Below are 23359 nucleotides of genomic sequence, written 5' to 3'. Positions count from 1 at the left end.
CCGACTCTCTAATCTTTGGGTTTTTCCAATTTTCCGTGGGGTGGTCGGTAATGGAGGTGGAGATTGGTGGTCGGAGTGGAGATTGGTTTGGTTGGGGTGATCGGGGTGGAGATCGGTAATCCATGGGTCTTGGATTATGAGTTTGGTTGGAGATGGAGATGGAGATGGCTGGGTTTGGTTGGAGAGGCTGGGTTTTTCTGGGTTTTAGTGGGGGTGGGTTGTGGCCATGGAGAAGGAAACGGTGACGACAGTTGATCACGCTGCTAGTTGTGGGTCTTAAGTGGCGCTTCTAAAGAGATGAAAGCCATGAAATGGGTGAGCCTAGACCGAGCTCGTTGAAATCGAGTCACAAAAGCCATCATTGTTGGCCTTGCAATTCAGTGACTCAGTGGGTTTGTTGATGACTAAAATATGGAGTTGCCCATGGTTTCTGGATTGTTCATCTCAGTGGGTTTGTTGCTTGATCTCTCTATATGTTTATTTCTGGGTCGTAAATTTGCGGGTTTGATGTAATTTTTCTGGGCTTGTTGTTGGATATTGATTTATGGGTTCGATCTTCACTTCATTTTTTGGATTTCATGTAAATTTCTAGGTTTGAAGTTCATCTCAATTTATGGGTTTAAGCTGACGAGGTTAACCAAAAACAAAAGCAAAAAGAATTAAAATGATTATGAATTTTTATTTTTTAAGAAATGATTTTAGTTTAAACTAGATTTTAGGTTTTTTTTTTTCTTAGCTGGCTTTTTTTATTAATTTAAATGCTGACGTGGCATTTAAAAAATGTTATATATATATATATATATTTTATTATTAGCCACGTTAGCAAACAATGAAATCCGTTTGCCACTTTAGCATTTTCCGTAACTGGGTTGACGGCAGAGACCATTTTAAAAAAGATTTTAAAAAATCAAGGACTAACTTAGAAGCAAAATCAATTTAGGGACTAAATCGAGAAATGACACAAAATGTAAGGACTAAAAGTGCATTTACACCGTAAAAAAAAAAAAGTACAAAATTTTGGGACGCAATTAAAGTTTACAGCAATGTACTCAACTGCCTTTAGAAACAAGTACACAGTTTGAGAATTTTATCGAGTCCAAAAATTTATGATTTTTCAATTTCAGTTGGATTAATAAATTTTTTTACCTGTTTAAATTTTACGTGGTTTTTATATTGGAGTTTGTCGTCAAGCGAATGTTTTCTACTTAAATCTTCACAAAATGGATTGTAAGCTCCTAAGCTGCCAGACTCCGGGTGTGGACATCAGAGCACCCCTTGGCTTTCCGGGACATGTAAAAACAATAACATCAAGCTCTGTTGGTCTCCACAGTGAGAAATCAGTTTCTGAAGGTCAAATGAAATAGAAATGCTTCGCTGCAAAACATTTATATGCTTCTATCAGAAAATGGACAAACAATCCAATTGAAAATGTAAGCAATAAGCATAATCATATTGAAAGTGTCAAATAATGCTCATTCCCCAACATCAGGATTCAGAAGGGATGAGGGTAAAGGTTATGTAGGAAGAGGAGATTGATGAAGTTTTGAGAGTGAAACTAGTCCCAAGAGATTCATTCAACTAACGATTTAATGCAATTTTTTCTCTGAATAAATGCTTATGCATTCGAGTGGATTCAAATCCATATCCTCACCGCCACCCTATATCAATGAAAGGTGGAAGCACCATTTGACCTCAAGGCCATTGGTAATGGTTACAAACTTTTAGTATAAAGCTAATGATGTAGGTAAAAAATTTTAGAATGAGAAAATGTTAAAACTACTACCAGTTTACAACAAGAAGTTCTACAAATTAACATGATAATAAATATGATTAGTGTCCAACAAAACATAATCAATGGAAATTTAGTTGCTTTTTTGTTGTGTTTTAAAACATTAACAAATCTGTTTGTAAAAGCTATAAATAAAATTTATAAAAGCTATAGTATCTCTCAAAAACAACATGCAATGTCACCTCATATAATCAGACCTTCCTCTCAATGAAAAGAGGGTCAATATAGAGGCTAAAAGGTACTTTATAGTAACCTAAAGTATAATTTCACCCTTTTTTAACAACTTTTCTCTGCATGAGAAGAAAAAATTCATGATTGTTGGTTTCAATTAACTCGACTGATAAAGTCTATTGTCATCAAATAAGAGATCTGAAGTTCAATCTCCATTTACACTAAAACTAATTAGTGTCTTAACTTGATGATAAAAAACAATTATCATGGAGCAGACATCATAAGTTTGAAATACTATCATTTCTATTAAAAAATATTCACGACCTACAGAAAAACAGGTCACCAAACATCTTTCTAACCCTCCTCTTTCTTTCTTTTTTTGTTTGGTGGGGGGGGGGGGGGGGGGGGTGGTGTTAACTCAGTGCAGCCACTACAAAAGCAAATTCACGGCCTATACAAAGTCATTCTACAAGCACAACATCAAGTTAGTCTACCTCTGTGGAGTTGCTTCAGAAAAAGGAAAAAAATAAATGCCTCCTCCCCATCTCAAGCCAGGTTATCATCAGAGGGGAGCGCATCATAACCATCATGGTGATTAGTTGTACTTGTGGTTTTCTCAACTGGGATGCATTTTAGGATAACAGCAACCAGCAAGCTAACTGATCCAAGTAATACGCTGAGTAACCATAGTTGCCAGCTCAGTGGTACAGTGCTTGCAAAATCACCCAGAAACTCGACTATGATTACTTGGAAAACCACTGTGCCAACCATGACTCCTAGGAATATCCTGCTGTTAAGCATGCCACGGAATACATTTATCTTCTCTATGTCCCGGCTGTTTATCTCATTAAACACCTGAAGAAAGGCAAACCCAAAGGAGAAACAATGCTCATTAACACAACAATCGTATGTTTGGTTACTTTTCCATAGTAGTACCAAGTATAAATACATTGGACACTTATTTCACTAGAAACTATTAGAAACTTTTTTTAACAGAATCATTACAAGCAGTTTAGGAGCAGAGACAATATCCAAATCAGAAATACACTAACATGTTTAAGATTCACTTTTTATAAAATAAATAAGTAAATCAGGAAAAATTATACTAGAAGCTTTGCCTTTGGGTAATTCCATTTCACAAGATGATAGCAATGGTATATAAGTCAATGACTAGAGCACGAGTATCCATATATTTCTATCACAATATTTATGAACAATGTTAGGCACATTTGAAAAGGCTAACCGTGTTATAAAGTTGTAGGTCTAAGATCATCAGTTCATCATTTTAACTAGTTGGAATACAATAGAAGACACAGAAATCTGTGCATTCGTACATACTTCCCAACCAGTAAAAAAGAATTCACTCAAAAATAATTGAGATAGTTAATAATGACATGATGAAATCAGAACATTATTCAAGAACAGTACGCCCTGACTGGTACCACATACCTGACAAAACACAAACGAGTTGAATATCAAAGTGTTGAGAACATCAGTTGCATCTGAGCCACTAAGGTTTAGTAGCCGCTTTCCATCAAAATAGAGAACTGCAAGGACAGCTAGTTGATATATACTATGACCAATAATATTCCTCCACATAGCCTTCGTGATGAAGCTCACACCCCTACCAACTGGGGGCCTTTTCATTAGCCCCTCATTTGGAGGTTCTGTAGCCAGTGCCAATGCACCAAGAGTGTCCATAATCATGTTGACCCAAAGCAACTGCACGGCCGTTAAGGGAGCAGATCCTGAAAGTGATGTGGAAAATTCTCATAATTCTGTTGCGGCCTAAAATAAATATAACGGTATCTCATGGGGGGAAAAGACAAAATAAAATAAAACACCAACTTCATAATTCAGTATACCAGAGATGCATGCAGTAGCAAAATTGAGCGCCAGAGCAACAACATTGACTGTTAGCTGGAATTGCACAAATTTTTGAATGTTTATATATACTGCACGTCCCCATTTGGCCACATTTACAATAGTTGTAAAGTTGTCATCCAAAATAATGACATCAGCATTTTCTTTTGCAACCTGAAGAAAATATCCATGAAAAAGGAAAATTAAGTTTTATTTAAAAAAAAAAGAATAAAATCAAACTACAGTATGAAGTAGCACAACAAATGGCACTGCTGATACAAGTCCAGAAGTATATAAGCCCATGCAAGATCAAATTGATACTGAATGACAGATTATGTGATATATTGAGAAAAAGGAAAAAGAAAAGTCAAGATGATAATATTTTGAGATGATGGAGAGCTATTTTTACGGATTTTCAGGTGAGCTATCTCAGTTTCGGTATGGGAAGACAAGGGCAGGGCTATCTTAGTCAAAGTGTGAAATCGGTAAGGTTATTTTAGTTATTTAGGAACTAAAGGGGAAATTTGTCTTTTTTACTTCTGAGGAAAACATGCAAGTCACATGACCATTAACTTTAACCTTTATTTGGATGGTAGGGTGCATAAATTTGTTATAATTGAGGTATTGATTGCAAGTTTTCAAAGTTTGGGGTGCAATGTATAGATACCCACATAATTGAGGGTGCTTTTCAGCAATTAACCCTAAATACAACTCCATACCCCAACAAGATTGAACCCATTACTTAACCTTTGACCTGTAGTAAGAGAGAGAGAGCCGCAGGAGGAGGGGGGGGGGCGGGTTGTATTTGATCCAAGAACAAGGACTGTATATCCGTTTCTACTTTTCTACAAAATAGATACTGGTTGGTTTCTTAAAAGCTGCAACATAAAAGGCGAATGTGAAAAATAAAGCAGAACATTATAAAGGTGCATGCTATTCCAAAGAAGAAGTTTGAGATTTTCCGATCGCGAAGAGATTTCATATAGGTAAATTTTTTAGAATAGGATACTAGGTTAGAAATGTGATGCTGGTTAATAAGATGGCTGATCAAGATTCTCACTAATAGAGACTGTTGAGAAAAATGATTTTTAAGCATAGTTATTAAAAATGTGGTTTGCAGTATGATTAGTAAGACCAAAAGCAGTAAAAAATTGAAAATAAAATTTTGAAACTCATACATGAAAATCCAAATAGGATCAAACCCTACTTACTACAAAACTAGTTCATATTTTCTTCTATCAACTGGTGAAGAAAATGGACACGGCTTGTGTCCAGTGGAACTTTCCACTGGACACAAGCCAAACCCGAAGAAAATAATCCATGTATGACAACGTGGAACACACACACATGCTTTATGTTTCTTTGTTTCATATGTGAAAGCATGATAGGGGAAGACAAAACTGAGACAAGAAGCCTACCTGGCTAAGCCAGTCCAAATCATCAATATCACACATGGGAAGGAAAAAGAAACTTAGGAAGAAAAAAAAAAAAGAGGAGGAGAAGAAAATAGGGTCACAAACCTCTGTTCCTGCTATGCCCATAGCAAGTCCAATGTCTGCTTCATGCAAAGCAGGAGCATCATTGGTCCCATCGCCAGTAACTGCAACAACCTCACTAAACATCTTCCTCAAATGGGTCACCAAGGTATGCTTGTCCGACGGTGAAGACCGAGCCATTACCTGTATCCATTATAAGCAATTAAAATATGCAAGCATCTTCCAACACGGATAGTTGAAGTTCAAAACTTTCCAAAGGAAAAATTTAAGAACCTGAATTTTTGGTATAATGGCCTTCATCTGCTCTGAGGACATACTACGAAATTCTGATCCTTCTATGGCCACTCCATCCGCCGTGAGGATACCACATTCTCCAGCAATGGCCTTAGCAGTATATATATTGTCACCAGTGACCATACGGACAGTAATTCCAGCAGCTAGACAAGTTAAAACTGCATCCTTGACCCCAGGGCGCACAGGATCCTTGATTCCAACAACTGCTATCAATGTATAGCCACTATCAGGGATGCTTTTCTCAATGGAAGTGTCATCAACATCTTTAAAAGCCAAGCAAAGAGTTCTCAGAGCTCCAGATGCAAAGCCATTTATAACATCTGTGATGTCCTTTTCCTGTTCTTCAGAAAGATTAACAGACTCTCCATTGCAATCAACAATTTTGTTGCACATTCTTAATATAATTTCAGATGCACCTTTGCAAAATGCACGTACCCCTCCATTGGGAAGAGCTACAAGCACAGACATCTTCTTCCTAACTGAATTAAAAGGCTCAACCTTAAGAATCTTGAATTCTCTACGCTGAGCATCAAAATCACCACCCAAAAGCAAGCCAAATTCTAACAATGCAGATTCTGTTGGCGTTCCCAAAATGGTATTCTTTCCACTATCATCCTTAACCACTTCAGACCCAGTATTTTGAAATATAGCCTGCAATAGGATGCCTAAAACTCTTCCAGATATTTCTGATTTCAACAAATCACTTGCATTACCTTTTATATCTATAGATTTTTCAGATATCCATACTTTGACCACTGCCATATGGTTTGTGGTCAATGTCCCTGTCTTATCTGTGCATATGCAACCAGCAGAACCCATTGTCTCACATGCAGAGAGATGCCTCACAAGCGCCCTTTCTTCCATTAATTTCTTCATAGCAAAAGCAAGGCTCAAAGTCACTGCTAATGGTAATCCTTCTGGGACAGCAACGACAATAATGGTTACTGCAGTAGCAAAGTAGTTCAGAATTGTCAGTGCATCACTTGATGACCAATCTGTGAACTCATTGTTAAGAGCTTTTTCCACCAGATATCTCCCTAGCAATATCAAAAATGTCAGCACAGCAAAAGTCAAGCCAATTTTACCAATGATTGTAGCCACACCATTTAGCTTTACCTGCAGTGGGGTCTCGTCTTCTCCTCCCTCATTCAGAGTTTCCATCAACTTTCCCCATTCAGTTCTCATACCAACTGTTGTCACCAACATCTTTCCTGAACCATCTTGCACTTTAGTTCCTGAAAGAAGAAAAGGTTTCTCCTCATATACATTCACTGGCTCGCTCTCACCTGACAAGCTCGATTCATCAATCAACAAACTGTATCCTGATATATAAATCCCATCTGCTGGAACTTGATCACCAATTGACAAGTGGACAATATCTCCAACAACCAAATCATATATAGAAACCTTTTGTCTCTTCCCATCTCTAGTTACCTGAATAAAAATCTTTTTCTTCTCACTATCTAAATCCTTGAACTCCAAGGACTGCTTGTAGTCACTGATAGCTGTAACCATGACCACCAGGACTATACTAAGAATGATACCCAAACCATCGTATAAGCCTTTAGGCCACCCTTCGGTGGGAATTCCTACACCTATAGAAACAACGGCACAGACCATAAGGATGATTAGTGTTAAGTCATGTAATGATTCCCACACGAACATCAAAAAAGTTCTGGAAGGTTTCTCCGTAAAACTGTTGAATCCATAAATCTTTTGCCTGGTAGGTAAGTCCTTTGTGCTGACACCTTCGTTCAGTGAGACACAGATTTTCCTTGCAATCCCCTCAACTCCACGATGGATTCCCAAGCCCTTAATATCATGGCCACGAACAATTGATGCAAGCTCATCTGGGTGAATACTAAAACCTGCTTCTCTATCCTCATCCGGTAACTTGTATTCAGGTCGACCAGCAGCTGCAGAACATAAAATGATAATACAAAGTGTGAATGAAAGAGATCTAACATTGAAAAAGAGGTTTTTGTTAAAGTAGACACTAGAATTTCATACCCTCAAATAGCAATGCTGCTTTATGAACGTAAATAGCAACTCGTATATTTTCCTGGGGAAAACAAAAAATGGGGATAATAGAGTCAAATAAGTCATGACAGAAAGAATCACCTAGTCTTAGCCTCTTAGGGAACTTCACAACCAAATGTCATCAGCGACATTCAATGTGATTTTTTTTTATAGGTAAAAGAAAGGGGTGGGAGGTCACCATTCATAGTGATATTTCATGCAATTCAAGTTACATAGTCATTATACATCCAAGGTATCATAAATCCTTATACATTTGTATGCTCATCATATTTTGAGAAGAGATCAAAGGCCATGAATTAATCTTTAGAACATTAAGATGAGCTCTTTTGTGGGAAACAACATCTCTTTGCCTATTAAAATCAACCAGCAAGAAAGCATTTGTCAATTCTTGTCGAGTAGGAATTCTCTACGCCCTTCCCCAAATTTCCATCTAGTAAAAAATTAGCTCAAGACTATATTATATAATCCAAATGGTCTAGGAGACTCGAATTAATTCTCCATAACCTCACTAGCAGAATAACACGTGAGATGATCCACATGAATTCTGAGAAATGCTTCAGCGTCAGACCATGCAGAATACCAAAACTGCATTAATATTAACTAGAAAGTTATTTTTTTCACTTTTTTTTTTTTTGTTTATAGTTTGTCGATAAAAGGAATTGGAGTAACACTGACAAGAATGCTAATTCAGATAAAAGAATTGGGGGAAAACAATAATTTTCTCAATTCTCTGGTGCTTCTATCTGTTGCAGATGGTGGGGGTAAAACAATGGAATTAAAAATTGAAAGGCTTAGAGGATTGAATTGACTCAAAGAGCTTGCTAATGGGTTGCAAGCAAATCTGTCTCCAAGATACAACCAAGCCAAAATTCTTCAAGTAGAAAACTTATAGAATTCTGTGAATTTCTCTCTAAAGGTCTAAAATCTTTTTTTTTTTTTTTTTTAACCTAAGTATGGAAGCCATATCAATGAATAATCACTTTGGTTGATACAAGTCCTTAAAAACATGTCTAGGCTGTAAGCCTGTAATTAGCCAGTGGAAACTGAAAAAGTCTCATTTCCCTTGCTTTTCTGCAGAAACAACACATTCTGTAACTATCTTGCTGGAGCAAGACTGACCTTGCTCGAGTGAGCACTCACCTGAGCTCGCTTGTACCCACACATTCCCACCTATCCTCGCTAAAGTGGGCTCATTGAAGTGCCAATACACACAATGTATCTATTGATTCGATCCATTTGGTGCTCATTGAAGTGCCAAATTGCCAATACACAATTTATTTTTCAATTTGTCCATTTGATTTCCTGATCACATTCAGGTTGCACTGTAGGCTTGCTCGAGCGATCCACCAAATTCTTGCTTTTCAATTTTGTTTTCTTCGTCATTCTTTTACTTTCAAACTAAGATGACTCATATATATTACAATCTAAACTTTTTTTTTTTTTGGTAAACCTACACTTCTTTAAACTTATATATACAATAAAATTTGTTCAAAACATTAGGTCCAATGATACTTGTTTACTAGACAGAAAGGCAAAACTGATGCAGTTAAGAACATGAATGAGTTTCTATAAAGTTGCCTGGTATACATCTGAATACTTTAAAAAATAGCACCAATGGCTTTTACTTAGATTTCTTTTTTCAATTCCTATTAATAATATCATATTCAAATCTTAAAGAAAAATCATAGAACTTGATTTCCTACATGTGGTCCTACATGTCCCTGAGTTCTCTGTCAGCTGGCCTGAAGCCACAATTCAATCGATGAGTAGGAACCACATTTAAAAAATTTGAAAAGTCTTCCATAATTAGTGGTATATATATATATATATATATATATATTTATATAATTATAAACCTGACATTTCATCATGGATGCGAATAACATTAGTATTGGAATAATAAAGTTATTAAGCTGTATTATGTGAAAAGAAACCTTAAGCTGAATTTCTTTTTTTTTTTTTTGGTAAGTTACTTCAAGACGCAAGTTAAAGTGTATTTAAGGTCTGTTTGGATACCGTTTATTGCAGAAAACTAAAAACACCGTAGCAAAATAATTTTTAATGTATAAATAGTGTCGTGAGACCCAATTTTAAAGTTGTTTTTACTAAAATAAAATTACTTGCGGGTCCCTGAACAACGCACGAGATCCACTAAAAAAATGCTAGAAACAGCTGAAAAATCATTTTAACTTTATTCAATGCATTCACTTAGGTGGGGTTGGATACACGGCTAGCGTTGATGTTTTGAGTTTTGTGTTTTCTCTTTTTTTTTTTTTTTGGGCACGCGTTTAAGCAGATAGTGTGACTACTGTTCATACACTGTTCATGAACAGTAGCCGCACTATTTGACTTTTCAATCATTTTTAGCACGAAACCCACAAATCTCACTTTTCAACAACTTTTTTATTAAAAATAGGTCCTACGGTACTATTCACACATTTAAAAATTATTTTGCTACAATATTTTCAGTTTTCAGTTTTCTATTTCAACAAAATAAGTTCTATCTAAACGGACTTTTAATATTATAAAAAAAATTATTCTTTTACCTTTTAGAAAAATAATAACTAATATGAAGAAAGAAAAAAAAAAAAAAGTGAAACAAACCAACATTCAGGGGCGGAGTAAACTTGAGTAAACTTTTGAAACTTTAGAAGATAAAATCAAAATTATCCTAAATTTTTAAGTATAATTTACAATTTAATAAAAAATTTATAATATTTTTCATAACTAATAATATTATATGTTATATAGTTGGTGTATGATAAACGATAACCTTTATGAAAGGGATGTAACGGTGACAACTAATTCCCTTAACATGTTAGTTTAAAAGAAAGAAATAAAGAATTTTATTTTTTATTCTATTTTGAAAACATAGCAATTTATTTCGCTTACAAAAGAAAGCAACAGGGACAGGGTAACAGAATTCAATATCACGCGTTGTCATGACGTAGTATTATTAAAGACAGCCGTGTACGAACCGCGTTCAAGTCAATATCGTATTACCACTATTCATAAGAATAATAAGTGGTTAGTGGGTTACCACTCGATAGGGTAACTTCAGAAAACAACTACTACAGCACTACTCAATACTAATTTAAATTATAGAGGGACTTGCCATAATAAGCGATAAAGAGCAGAATTTAAAAAAACAAAGAACCAAGCATCGGATATAGTGTGCCAACTTGCGAAAGTGACACGTACTGTGAATAAAAAAGTGTGAGTGTAGCAAACACTTCGTGAGGATGAGAGCCTTCGAAGAGCAAATGGGATTTAGGAAATATATAAAAAGACGCACTCTATGACCTTTTCTTTTCTTTTTAATATAAACTATAGTCCCATTTTAGCATTATTCTCTACTCCACAAACCACAATGTCTACATTGACAATTATTTATTAAAACGAAACTTCGAGGAAGTTTTCTCTTTTGCTATCATTGAAAGATGTGGTCAAAAAGTCGTTTTAATTTGTCCTACCGTACAATCCAGGCCGTAGTGGCTTGGGGTTATATGCACCACAGAAACCCCATCAAGGATTTTTTTTTTTTTTTTTTTTTTTTTTTTTTTTTTTAGAAAGGAAACCTACTAAAAGTCTGTTTGGATAAAACTTATTTTGCAAAAACTGAAAACTAAAAATACTGTAGTAAAATAATTTTTAAATGTGTAAATAGTACTATGAGACCCATTTTTAATGAAAAAATTGATAAAAAATGAAATTTATGGGTCCGTAAACAGTACACGGATGCACTGTTCATGAAAGACTGGTCAAAAGTTGCGGCTACTGTTTATATACCGTACATAAACAGTAACCACTGTTGGGGTAAAACGCGTGCTCTAAAAAAAAAAACAAAAAAAAGGAAAACGCAGCAACTAAAATGCAGCAAAGAAAACGCCGTATCCAAACTCCCTCTAACACTGCTCAACGAGTACACAATTTTTCCCAAATCTCTTTTTCTCTTTTTTGGCTGAGATACCATATGGTAAAGATCATTATCGAACCTTTTTACATCTAACAGTCGTGAAGATTTTGGTACAACTAACATTACTCATTTCAAAAACTGGGTTTGGGGTTTGGGTTTTGGATTGGAGCGTGAGGCACATTTTGTTTTGCACATGAATCACTGGTCTATTTCATTATCACTATATCAACAACGGGTCTTGCCACGCCATCTGGGCCTATCAAAATGGGTCCAATCATATGTGGTGACCCTTTTTTTCAAATGTAAATACACTTCAGCAAAGAGAAATTATTCTTCCACAAAGCGTGTGTGCCCTATCATGAATTCCAAACGGGTCCACACCCTCTGTGAAAGAAGCGTAAAGAGTGAATAAATTCTCATTTACAGAAACACTATATGAAATATCAAACTAACAAGTAAGGCTTTTGGTAATCCAAATCCCAATATTATAAATTTAAAATAAGAGTAACATACATGGTTTTAAAAACTGGATTAGACCCAGAGTTAGACCCTAATTTAGTCCGATAAAATTGAAAACTGGACCATTTTCCAATTTTTTAATCAGTCCGATTTTTAAAACCATAGTAATAAGTGAACTGATAGTAGTTTTATATAGCTACACATAATCACAATTGCAAAGAGAATTGGTTCAAAGTTCAAACCCCAACCCCAAAAGAATGTGAGAACTGGTCCCGTGTCGAATACGTTAACGACTGAGATATCGGAAAGCGTAATCTAAGCTGCAAATACGACTTGTGACCAAATTAGTAATTGCATTTGTCCATTTGCCTATGCTTCTTTCCCAGCTTTTTCAGTTCATAATATAATACAACATGTTAATGTTTTTGTATTTTTGTTTAATTTATTTTTTAAGTTGAATACATCAATAAAAATGAATTCTCACAAGCCAATTAGAGAAATAAAATAAATAAATAAATAAATTTATTCTGTTACAATTTTTTTATATAGCTTTAAAAAATTGGCGTCTTCTTCACTTTCAATTTCAAAACAGAAAAATAAGTTTTTTTCTTTAATTTAGTATATTGTTGATACTGAAATAGTCAATTTGTAAATCAGTACCGAATTTTGTTGCGCTAGGGTTTTCACTTTCTTAAGCGACAAAATTAGATATTACCGGAATTCAAAATTTTTTATTCTGTTTCTTTTTCTTTTTTCCTATTTTCTTTCTCATCTTATCTAATTTTCGTAGCAAATCTGTTTGTTTACCTCGAAAATAGAGAAAAATAAAGGACGTCAAATTCTGGGCCACACAGTAGAGAAGCGTTAGAGTAGAGTACTCTACACCCATTGACATTCATTTAGTACCTTCCGTTACGTCATCTCCTTATCTTTTCTCAGCGGTCAAACAAGTCATTAAATGAAAACCAAACCAAACATCAAATCCCTAGCTCTAGCCTCGCAAAACAATCCCATTTTCAAATTTGAATCTAAAACAAAACAAGCACAGTGAATCAAATCTTTCAGTAAACAACACAGTTTTGAGAGTAATTTTTTTTGCATTTTTTTTTTCAGAAACAACAAACAGAGCCTAAACGCTCATAGCAAGTCTGTTTGCCTCACGAGAAAATGGAGGAAAATAAAGGAAATCAAATTCCAGGCCAGACAGACACAGTAGCGTTAGAGTACTACAGAGTATGACAGGTCATATTCATTCGTTTTAGCATCCCATCCGTAACCGTAACGTCCATTTTCCCAAACTTTTTCTCAGCGGCCAAACAAGTCACAAATGAAAACCAAAAATGAAATTCCTAGCCTCACGTTAACAAATTAAAATCTAACAGAACAAGCACAGTGAATCAAATCTCGTTATCTTTCAAAAAAAAACGGATTCTCAGTGCAATTTAAGTGTGATTTAGAGTTAGTTAGAGTTCGTTGAGAAGTAGAAAACAGTTTTTTTTTTTTTTTTTGCATTTTATCTATTAAACTAAAATCAAAGCGATGATTGAGAAGAAGAAGAAGGAGGAAGAGAAAGAAGACCTGGATTTTGTGACGTTTTATCACGGCCGCAGAGCGTTTGGCTAAATCGGCGACGTGGCGGAACCGGCGGCGGGGGTTTTTGACGATGGACACGGCGGATCTCCACCGTTGCAAAGCCTCTTCCGAGCGGTTCTTGGGGTCGAGTTCGAAGTCCTTGAGAAGTTTTTGCTCCATTTTTGTGGAGATGAATATTCGGCGACTTTCTCTAGAGAAAGAAGGAAATTTCTACTGAATTTTGACACAGTGAAAAGGACTGAAGATAGTGGCGAGAAGCGGGTTGAGTGGGGTGAGAGACTGAGAGAGAGTTGATGGTATTTGGGCTATTCGGGAGAATTTTCTGAAATTCAGAGCATTCTGTACCGGCAGAATGTTGTGGAAACCGGCCCAATACAGAGAGAGAGGGAGGGAGAGAAGAGAGAGAGAGACAAGGAGAGAAGAAGAAATGAACCAAAAAACCAATTACATATGCTGATGTGCAATTATGCATAGAAGTTTTAAAATATATAGAGAGAGAATGGGGTTTTTTTTTAATCATGTATTTTTACTTTTTAGACATGAGAGTCTACGGAGGTGTTTGGTGAGTGTTTCTAAACAATAATTTTCAGTTTTTAAACAATATTTCACATATTTTCATACACTTTTTCATCTACACGTATTTTCACAAAAGTTTTTAAATAATAATTTTCAGTTTTTAAAAACATGTACCAAACGGGCCCTAAAGCTCTATTTGGATTTGCGCACATTTTGGTCATCTACATTTCAGGCTTTTTTATTTTTTTTTTATTTTATTTTAAACCAGTGCATATTGATCATGAACAGTAATTTTAGGCCAATGAATAGTGTTAAACAGTAATAAACAGGAAAAAAATTTATTGTTTTCAGTTTTCAGTAAAATAAGCTGTATCCAAACGCACACTAAAGTAAAAAAAAAAAAAAATTTGAAAACAAATAACTATAAAGTCATAATACTACGATCTCAAATAATAATGGAAAAAACCGCTCATGCGCTAGGTTTACAAGACTTGCCTCTCAGAGGTAGGTGGGCCTCACCTCCCACAAGTTGGGCTCCATACATGTAGGGTTTACCTATGTATGAGAGGCAGGTCTCATGCGTCTAGCACATAAGATACTAGCTCGTAATAATGATATTGACAATAAATTGTGAAAAAAAGAAAGTTGTAAAAATTGTTGAACAAGCAGCCAAATAAGATAACAAAAATGTAGGGTCCATCATTTGTCTAGATATTAAATCAAGAAAACGGTTATTTGTGAACAATTGTTTAAGCTTTACACAGTAAGGTTAGGCTTAAGTCTAGTGTCCAATAGTACTGAATCCGTTGATATGATGATATGTGTTCATTTTTTGACACATGTCACCATTTGATTAGGTCTAGTACACTGGATGCACTGGACCTAAACCAAGTCCTACACAGTAAATACAATCTCTCTCTCTCGTGAGCAAAGCTGCCATGACCGGATAGAATCGACTACCCTGGGATCGAGAGCAATGATGATTTATCCAATTGATTAGATGTTCTTAAGTTCCACAACCCGAAGCCATAGGAACCACCATGAGAAGAACCACCACGGCTAAGACACCATCTCTCATATTTGGATTTTTTTTTTTTTTTGGGGGGTTGATTTTTGTTCTCTATATTGAAATAATATCATTTCCATATATATATATATATGTGTGTGTGTGTGTGTGTGGGGTTTCAAATACTATTGTAGTGGTAATGCCATAAATATAAATATATATATATATATATATATGTGTGTGTGTGTGTGTGTGGTTTCAAATACTATTGTAGTGGTAATGCCATGATTTATGGTGCTGGCTAAATTTAAAAAATAATAATAATAATAATCAAGAATTCTTGTGGTAATAATTTCTTTCTTTCTTAAAAACCACGATTTTTTTTGCTTGAACTTTTGATTTTTTTTGAGAAGAAAACTTTTGAACCTTGTCTGTGTGAATAAAAAATATATGTTTCAATTATGTTTCCATATATAATATATGATCCCAAACAAAATTTCATGGTTTTCACACCAAATAAATTTATACTATTTGTTGCACTTTTTTCCAATTTATTGAAAATTAACTATATAAATAAATTGTAAGGACGCGATTCGTGGCGGACCGTAACAGTGTCGGGTTCGCACATAAAAAGGCCCCTAACAATATCATTTGTAGAGCGTGGGTTTGAAAGGCTAGGCCCTGGTTGACAGGCGGTGGGTTTTTCGCGGTGTTCGTACAAGTTTAAGTTTTCCTTCACCCCTGGAATCTTTCTCCTGGAGGTGGGCTGGGAGGCTCTGGTTTTTGGCCATTTTTCCCAACCCCTGTTGGGTGCACTAACTTTTACATTATATAGTCCTTCTTGGTTGATCCTAGTCCTCCACTTGTAGGTCAGGCAGGAGCTTATTTCTGTATCCATCCCATCAACCGTCCCGTCTAACTTTCTATTAGTTGCATGGATCGAAGTTTACACCGTCCAAACGTCTTTTCTCATTAATCAGCTCTGAGTATTGGCAGGTGCATTTACTGAAGAAGGGACGCATTTTCCTTGGTCCAATTTCACACCCTGCTTCCCTATGGGTCCCATTCCGTTCACATCCCCTTGAGGGGGCTTTTTGGGGATTGCCTACACCATGGTGTTGGTCTTCCCATTGAAGCTTTGGAATGCCGAGGACAGGGTAGGTTCTCAGCCGTTCCCCTTGCTACCTCGGCCACTGATCATTCGTCTTCGGCAAGATACCTCCTCGGCACGGGCCCTGGGCCCAGATAGAGTTTGGGCCGGATTGCAGACCTCTCGGACCCACAATAGCCCCTCAAAATCCTGCTATCCGTCCCCTCGGACGGATAGGAGGGTTTTGATGACATCAGGGATCTGCCAGTGCCTATCAATCCTTGTCATCTATCGATTCCCGAGGTTGGCATTCAGGTGCCCAGTACAGAAGAACCAGCCACACTTGCACAGCCGCCAAAGGCTATTCCCCTTACTGCGGTCCCTCAGAGTACCAGTGCTGACCCTGTTCAGCCTTCCCCAGAAGGAACCGACATTCCGGGCATCGAAGCTGATCTTGCTCCCACTTCCCAAGATGTTACCGACAAAAAAGCAGAAAAGTAGAAACCTTCGTTGGGCTTTTGTATTCGTTTCTATTTGAACGATTAACTTGTTTCTTTTCTTTTCACAAACTTCCTAATTTATTGATGGTTTACAAGCATTTGAACATGTATATATGAAATCTTGTTTTTCCTCTTTCCTTCTAATTACATCGTTAACCGCCCTCGTTGATGCGCGCTATTTGCTTATGAACTCTGCGCTGATTTATTTTAACATGTACAAATAGCTATGCATGCAATACATTTATCATCATGTTCCCCGAATCCCAACTTACCTGCACCCACAGAGGCCTTAGATTCATTCCTAACCTTCGTCTTACGAAGATATAAGCACCATTTTCGACGTCACGCACAATGGCTAAATCTTGCTTAGTGCCTGGTTTTCCTCATCCAGGTAGTTGGTTTCCCCATAGGCTTGAGTCCGAGGACCATGCAATGCCTTGGTTCTGTCCAAAACCTAGTTTTCCTCATCCAGGTAGTTGGTTTCCCCATAGGCTTGAGTCCGTGGACCATACAATGCCCTGGTTCTGTCTAAAACCTAGTTTTCCATCATCCAAGTAGTTGGTTTCCCCATAGGCTTGAGTCCGTGGACCATACAATGCCTTGGTTCTGTCCAAAACCTAGTTTTCCTCATCCAGGTAGTTGGTTTCCCCATAGGCTTGAGTCCGTGGACCATGCAATGCCCTGGTTCTGTCCAAAACCTAGTTTTCCTCATCCAGGTAGTTGGTTTCCCCATAGGCTTGAGTCCGTGGACCATACAATGCCCTGACTCTGTCCAAAACCTAGTTTTCCTCATCCAGGTAGTTGGTTTCCCCATAGCTTGAGTCCGAGGACCATGCAATGCCTTGGTTCTGTCCAAAACCTAGTTTTCCTCATCCAGGAAGTTGGTTTCCCCATAGGCTTGAGTCCGTGGACCATACAATGCCCTGGTTCTGTCCAAAACCTAGTTTTCCATCATCCAAGTAGTTGGTTTCCCCATAGGCTTGAGTCCGTGGACCATACAATGCCTTGGTTCTGTCCAAAACCTAGTTTTCTCCTCTGTGTGGGATCCTGGCTTTAGGGGAGTTAACTCCTCAACCAAGCCCCTAGAGTTTATCCATACGATTAACGCTATCAAGTACCTAGTTTGCTCTTTACGGGAGACCTTGGCTTTAAGGGAGTTAGCTCCTCAGCCAAGCCCCTAGTCAAGAAACGTAGCCCCTAGCAGAACTTTGTACTAGAACTCTATAACCAACGGTTAGAAATAACGAAGAAACTCTATCGACCCACATCCTATACCAACACGCAAGCCTTTCCCACAGACAGCGCCAATTGTAAGGACGCGATTCGTGGTGGACCGTAACAGTGTCGGGTTCGCACGTAAAAAGGCCCCTAACAATATCATTTGTAGAGCGTGGGTTTGAAAGGCTAGGCCCTGGTTGACAGGCGGTGGGTTTTTCGCGGTGTTCGTACAAGTTTAAGTTTTCCTTCACCCCTGGAATCTTTCTCCTGGAGGTGGGCTGGGAGGTTCTGGTTTTTGGCCATTTTTCCCAACCCCTGTTGGGTGCACTAACTTTTACATTATATAGTCCTTCTTGGTTGATCCTAGTCCTCCACTTGTAGGTCAGGCAGGAGCTTATTTCTGTATCCATCCCATCAACCGTCCCGTCTAACTTTCTATTAGTTGCATGGATCGAAGTTTACACCGTCCAAACGTCTTTTCTCATTAATCAGCTCTGAGTATTGGCAGGTGCATTTACTGAAGAAGGGACGCATTTTCCTTGGTCCAATTTCACACCCTGCTTCCCTATGGGTCCCATTCCGTTCACATCCCCTTGAGGGGGCTTTTTGGGGATTGCCTACACCATGGTGTTGGTCTTTCCATTGAAGCTTTGGAATGCCGAGGACAGGGTAGGTTCTCAACCGTTCCCCTTGCTACCTCAGCCACTGATCATTCGTCTTCGGCAAGATACCTCCTCGGCACGGGCCCTGGGCCCAGATAGAGTTTGGGCCGGATTGCAGACCTCTCGGACCCACATAAATATATATATATATATATACTTAAAATAAGTAGCATTTTGGGTTGATTCCTATTAAATATCAAATTACGATATTCAATTATGCGTGGCAATGGATATATATTTGTTAAGAAATAACAAATATCCAGTTATAACTTATGAGATTCAGTGTACACTTATAAAAAAAATGCACTTATTAATAATTTATTAGTTTGTGGTTTTCACTCATAAATTAACTGTGATTATATATGTTTTTAGATGTTTGCCCAATTTAATTAATTAATTAATTTTTAAAAAGATATATATGTAGTTTAATTTGTGTCCTTAAGGCACTCTATAATAAAACTATACCTAAAATTTGTATGCATAAGGTCGTAAATGAGTTGAGTTTATTTGATTATTAAAAGCTCAGGTTTATTTATTTTATCCTACAACAAATTTATAAATTTTTATTACAAATAGTTGATTATATTATCATTAAACTACAAATAATAATTTGGTATTATATAAATTTATTTACAAACTTATATAATCCAATTTGAAGTCTATGTAAGTATATTTTTAGACATGTATACAATAAAATTATAATATTATATGTTTTATATAGTTAAATCTAGTCTCATATTTATGAGCTTGTTCGTAAATGTTTCTTAAAAAAATGTTTTTAAAGTATAAAGAGGGAGTATGCAATCCACACTTCTTTAAAAATTAAAATTAATTAAGGAAAATGTTAACCAATGCCCAAATTAAGAGCTATTTTTAAAAACATTTTATTGAGAGGATGATAAAATAATAAATATTATTTTTAGAACTCATTTCTCTCTTCCTTGTGTTTGTTTATGTGTTTGTTTCTCAAAAAATATATATATATATTGACAGCTTTTTATATTTCTCATAAGGGTTTGGCTTACCTTCAATACTTTTTTAACTGAAATCTTCTTTTGTTTTAATAAAAAACTGTCACATTATCCACTAACTAAATAAAATGTGGAAATTAAAATTCACAACCACTTGTTATTGTATATTTAAAATAAAAGGATATGTTCAATTAAAAAAGTATTGAAAGTAAGCCAAACCCTTCTGATGAAAGTAGTGTCAAAACTTTTCAATTATGGTTTATTAATAACTATCTTAAGAACATCCGTTAACATGATTTATTAATTAATTAATTAGTGAGCGAGAATTAGATTAGATTTAATGTTCACCTAGATGAGGGGTAGACTAAGACCGTAAAGAATGTACAACATCATAAGAGCACTAACATTACGGGTATAAACACTCTCCAGTTGCTATTTTACATCCTAATTCCATAAAAAAACCAGCTCCATCCCAATTGCTAAACCCAAATTTTTTTCCCACCTAGCTACATTGAGGTTGCATATTTGCAACCTCACTGTTCACAGGTTGTATAAAAAAATATTATCATTTTATTAACCCCTTTTTCTCTCTCCTCTGACTCTCCTTCATCTCATTATTCTTTTTTTCCCTTCTCTTGCTCTCTCCCACTCCTCTCCGTCCATCTCACTTCTCCATCTCTGTGTCTTCTCTCTCTATTTCTCTCTTCTCCATTTCCTACTCTCTCCTCTCTCCATTTCTCTATTCTTTTTTCCCCTTCTCGGTCTCCCTCTCCGAATCGGTGATTGCTGCTTCAGTGGTGGCGTTTCAATGGTGGTGTTTTGGTGGTGGAGTTGAATCGGTGGCCGGGTTTGGTGGTGGCAGATCGGCCTTTGGGCTTTGGGTGGACGGATCTCTTTCCGGAGGCCAAACTTTTCCACCTTACCTCCGCAGCCTTGGATCACTCTCCATTATCATTGCACACGGTAAGGAGGAGGCGATTGCGAAAGATGGGGCGGGTGTTTAGGTTCGAGTCAATGTGGCTTAAGGAACCTAGATGTGAAGAGATTGTCCATGAAGCTTGGGATGAAGGTAAGGCTTCTGCCTCGGATTTTTCTTTGGTGTCATGCTTGGACCGTTGTAGGGCTAGATTGGAGGATTGGAATAAGGTGGAGTTTGGCCACGTGGGAAACACTACTGCCGATTTGCAAAAGCATTTAGAATGGCTAGAAAGACAACCTATGACTCCGGAGAATATACGGTCTATGAAAGCAACTCGGGTTGAACTAAATTGTTGGTTAGAAAAGGAGGACACCATGTGGTTGCAAAGATCTCGCATCAACTGGTTACAAAATGGTGATAGGAACACAAGATTTTTCCATGAGAAAGCATCATCTCGCTTTAGGAAAAATTTTATTGAGGGCCTATTGGATGAAAATGGGCAGTGGCAGGAAGATGAGTCTCAAGTGGAGAGCATTGTGGTGGATTATTACAGAAGCCTTTTTAAATCTAACAACCCTATGGATTTTTCTGAAATTTTAGACGCTGTTCAACGCAAGGTGAGCCCGACCATGAATCAAAACCTTACTAAAGAGTTTAGTGTTTGCGAAGTGTCGCGGGCCCTAAAACAGATGTACCCCTTGAAAGCGCCTGGTCCTGACGGCATGCCTCCTTTGTTCTTCCAGCACTTTTGGCCTAAGGTGGGAGGAGAGGTCACAAAGACAGTGTTGGATTTTCTAAACTCAGGTATTGTTCCTCCAAACTTTAATGAAACTCATGTGGTGCTTATTCCTAAATGTAAAGAGCCAAAAAGAATTACTGATTTTAGGCCAATTAGCTTATGCAATGTGGTGTATAAAATTGCTTCCAAAGCTGTTGCCAACAGGATGAAGAAGATTCTCCCGTCAATTATCAGTGACACCCAAAGTGCATTTGTGCACGGTAGGTTGATCACTGATAATATTCTTGTAGCTTTTGAAACGATACACCATATCAGTCAGAAGAAAACTGGCAAAATTGGTGAGATGGCTCTAAAACTGGACATAAGTAAAGCCTATGATAGGGTTGAGTGGTGCTGGCTGGAGAAGGTAATGCAGAAGCTGGGTTTTGATGACAAATGGAGAGATTTAATCATGAGATGTGTTACGTCAGTCACCTACTCTTTCAAGATTAATGGTAAACCACGTGGGAGAGTCACCCCTAGCAGAGGAATCCGACAAGGAGATCCTCTATCTCCATATCTCTTTCTTTTATGTGCAGAGGGATTATCAGCACTTATAAAGAAAGCTGTGGATAGTGGTCAATTGAGAGGGGTAGCGGTTTGTCGAAATGGCCCTAAATTGTCTCATCTTTTTTTCGCTGATGATAGCTTGATTTTTTGTAGAGCTTTTCTAGAGGAGTGCAATGCTCTTCAAAGAGTTTTACAGGTCTATGAGAGTGCATCTGGTCAGCAACTGAACCGTGCGAAAACATCGCTATTTTTTAGTAGCAATACGCCAAGTCAAATACAAGATGAGATTAAAATAAAGTTTGGTGCTCAGGTAATTAAGCTGCATGAAAAGTACCTGGGATTGCCGTCTCTAGTAGGTAGACGCAAGAGGAACACATTCAACGACATCAAAGAGAAGCTGAAGAAAAAGTTAGCTGGTTGGAAAGAAAAACTGCTGTCTAAGGCTGGAAAGGAGGTTTTAATCAAAGCTGTGGCTCAAGCTATACCAACTTATACTATGAGTTGCTTTAAAATACCTGACTCTCTCTGTGCGGAGCTTATTGGTTTGATTCGGAATTTCTGGTGGGGCCAAAAGCAGGATGAGAAGAAGATGTCGTGGATGAGCTGGGATAAACTGTGTTCTCCTAAGGCAGAAGGGGGTATGGGATTTAAGAAGTTAAAAGAATTTAATCTAGCTCTTTTGGCAAAACAGGGGTGGCAGCTTCAAAACCGACATGACACCCTTGTATATAGAGTGCTCAAGGCCAAGTATTTTCCACACTGTGAGTTTTCTTAGGCCTCTCTGGGTAATAATCCATCTTATACATGGCGCAGTATAATGGCAGCACAGACAATTGTGAAACAGGGTCTGCGATGGAGGATTGGAAATGGGGAGCATGTACGGGTCTGGGGAGACAAATGGCTGCCAACGCCATCCACTTACAAAGTCACCTCTCCTAGAATGTTCTTGCATGGTCAAACAATGGTGAGTGAGTTGATAGATAAGGAGAAGGCATGTTGGAAAACAGAGGTGGTTGATGCTCTGTTTCTACCTCATGAAGCAGAGGTGGTAAAAAGTATTCCTCTGAGCGCGCATCTCCCAGCAGACAAGCAGGTTTGGGCATGTAGTTCTAATGGTGTCTTTTCGGTACGAAGTGCATATTGGGTGGCAGTGGAAATAACGAAAGGGGTGGGGAGTGGGTCATGCTCTGATGATCGGCAAAATAGGAAGTTCTGGAGGAAGATATGGGAACTTGCTACACCACCGAAGATCAAACATTTCACCTGGAGAGCATGCCGGGACATTTTGCCTACAAAAGCAAACTTAGTTCGGCGAAAGGTGCTATTGGAAGATGTCTGTGATGGCTGCCAATCGGCGTCGGAAAATTCGAATCATTGTTTCTGGAATTGCAAGTTTGCACGTGAGTTGTGGGAGAGTTCTAAGCTAGTTTTGCCTTTTGAACAGGGATGCGACTGTAGCTTCAAGGATATTATGTGGGGCTTGCTCATGGAGAAGGACAGTACACCGGAAATGGCTGCCAAAGTTGCGACGTGTGCTTGGGTGTTATGGGGGAACCGGAATGAGGTTA

The 23359-nt window shown here is 37.5% G+C and overlaps 1 protein-coding gene across 2 annotated transcripts; it reads right to left on the bottom strand.

Moving 5' to 3' along the window:
- Positions 1 to 991: 991 nt before the first annotated feature.
- Positions 992 to 14086, bottom strand: LOC115952993 (calcium-transporting ATPase 4, plasma membrane-type-like). 2 transcript variants are annotated; one of them, XR_004083610.1, is made up of 8 exons: positions 13607 to 14086; positions 7624 to 7675; positions 5593 to 7529; positions 5344 to 5502; positions 3826 to 3997; positions 3410 to 3708; positions 2455 to 2815; positions 992 to 1374 (listed from the first exon to the last, which is right to left on the bottom strand). XR_004083610.1 is itself a non-coding variant. In XM_031070393.1 (7 exons), exons 1-7 carry the CDS (start codon positions 13778 to 13780, stop codon positions 2507 to 2509), a joined length of 3102 nt encoding a protein of 1033 aa, XP_030926253.1. In that variant the 5' UTR covers positions 13781 to 14086; the 3' UTR covers positions 2242 to 2506. The 2 variants fall into 2 exon arrangements, 1 of the variants encoding a protein (XP_030926253.1); XM_031070393.1 differs by lacking the exon at positions 992 to 1374 and having other exon boundaries at positions 2242 to 2815.
- Between the last annotated feature and the right edge of the window lie 9273 nt (positions 14087 to 23359).

Source organism: Quercus lobata, chromosome 7 (assembly GCF_001633185.2).
Source record: "Quercus lobata isolate SW786 chromosome 7, ValleyOak3.0 Primary Assembly, whole genome shotgun sequence".
In the NCBI taxonomy this organism is placed as follows: domain Eukaryota; kingdom Viridiplantae; phylum Streptophyta; class Magnoliopsida; order Fagales; family Fagaceae; genus Quercus; species Quercus lobata.
The sequence above is the reverse complement of the archived record's forward strand: the minus strand, read 5'-3'. Positions and strand labels throughout refer to the sequence as shown.

Excerpts from the sequence above, each read along its gene's own strand:
- LOC115952993 (XM_031070393.1), bottom strand. The coding sequence starts at position 13,780 with ATGGAGCAAAAACTTCTCAAGGACTTCGAACTCGACCCCAAGAACCGC. Across the intron at positions 7,676-13,606 it reads TAAAACGTCACAAAATCCAG|GAAAATATACGAGTTGCTAT; the intron begins GTCTTCTTTCTC and ends TGTTTTCCCCAG. Across the intron at positions 2,816-3,409 it reads ACTCGTTTGTGTTTTGTCAG|GTGTTTAATGAGATAAACAG; the intron begins GTATGTGGTACC and ends GCCTTTCTTCAG.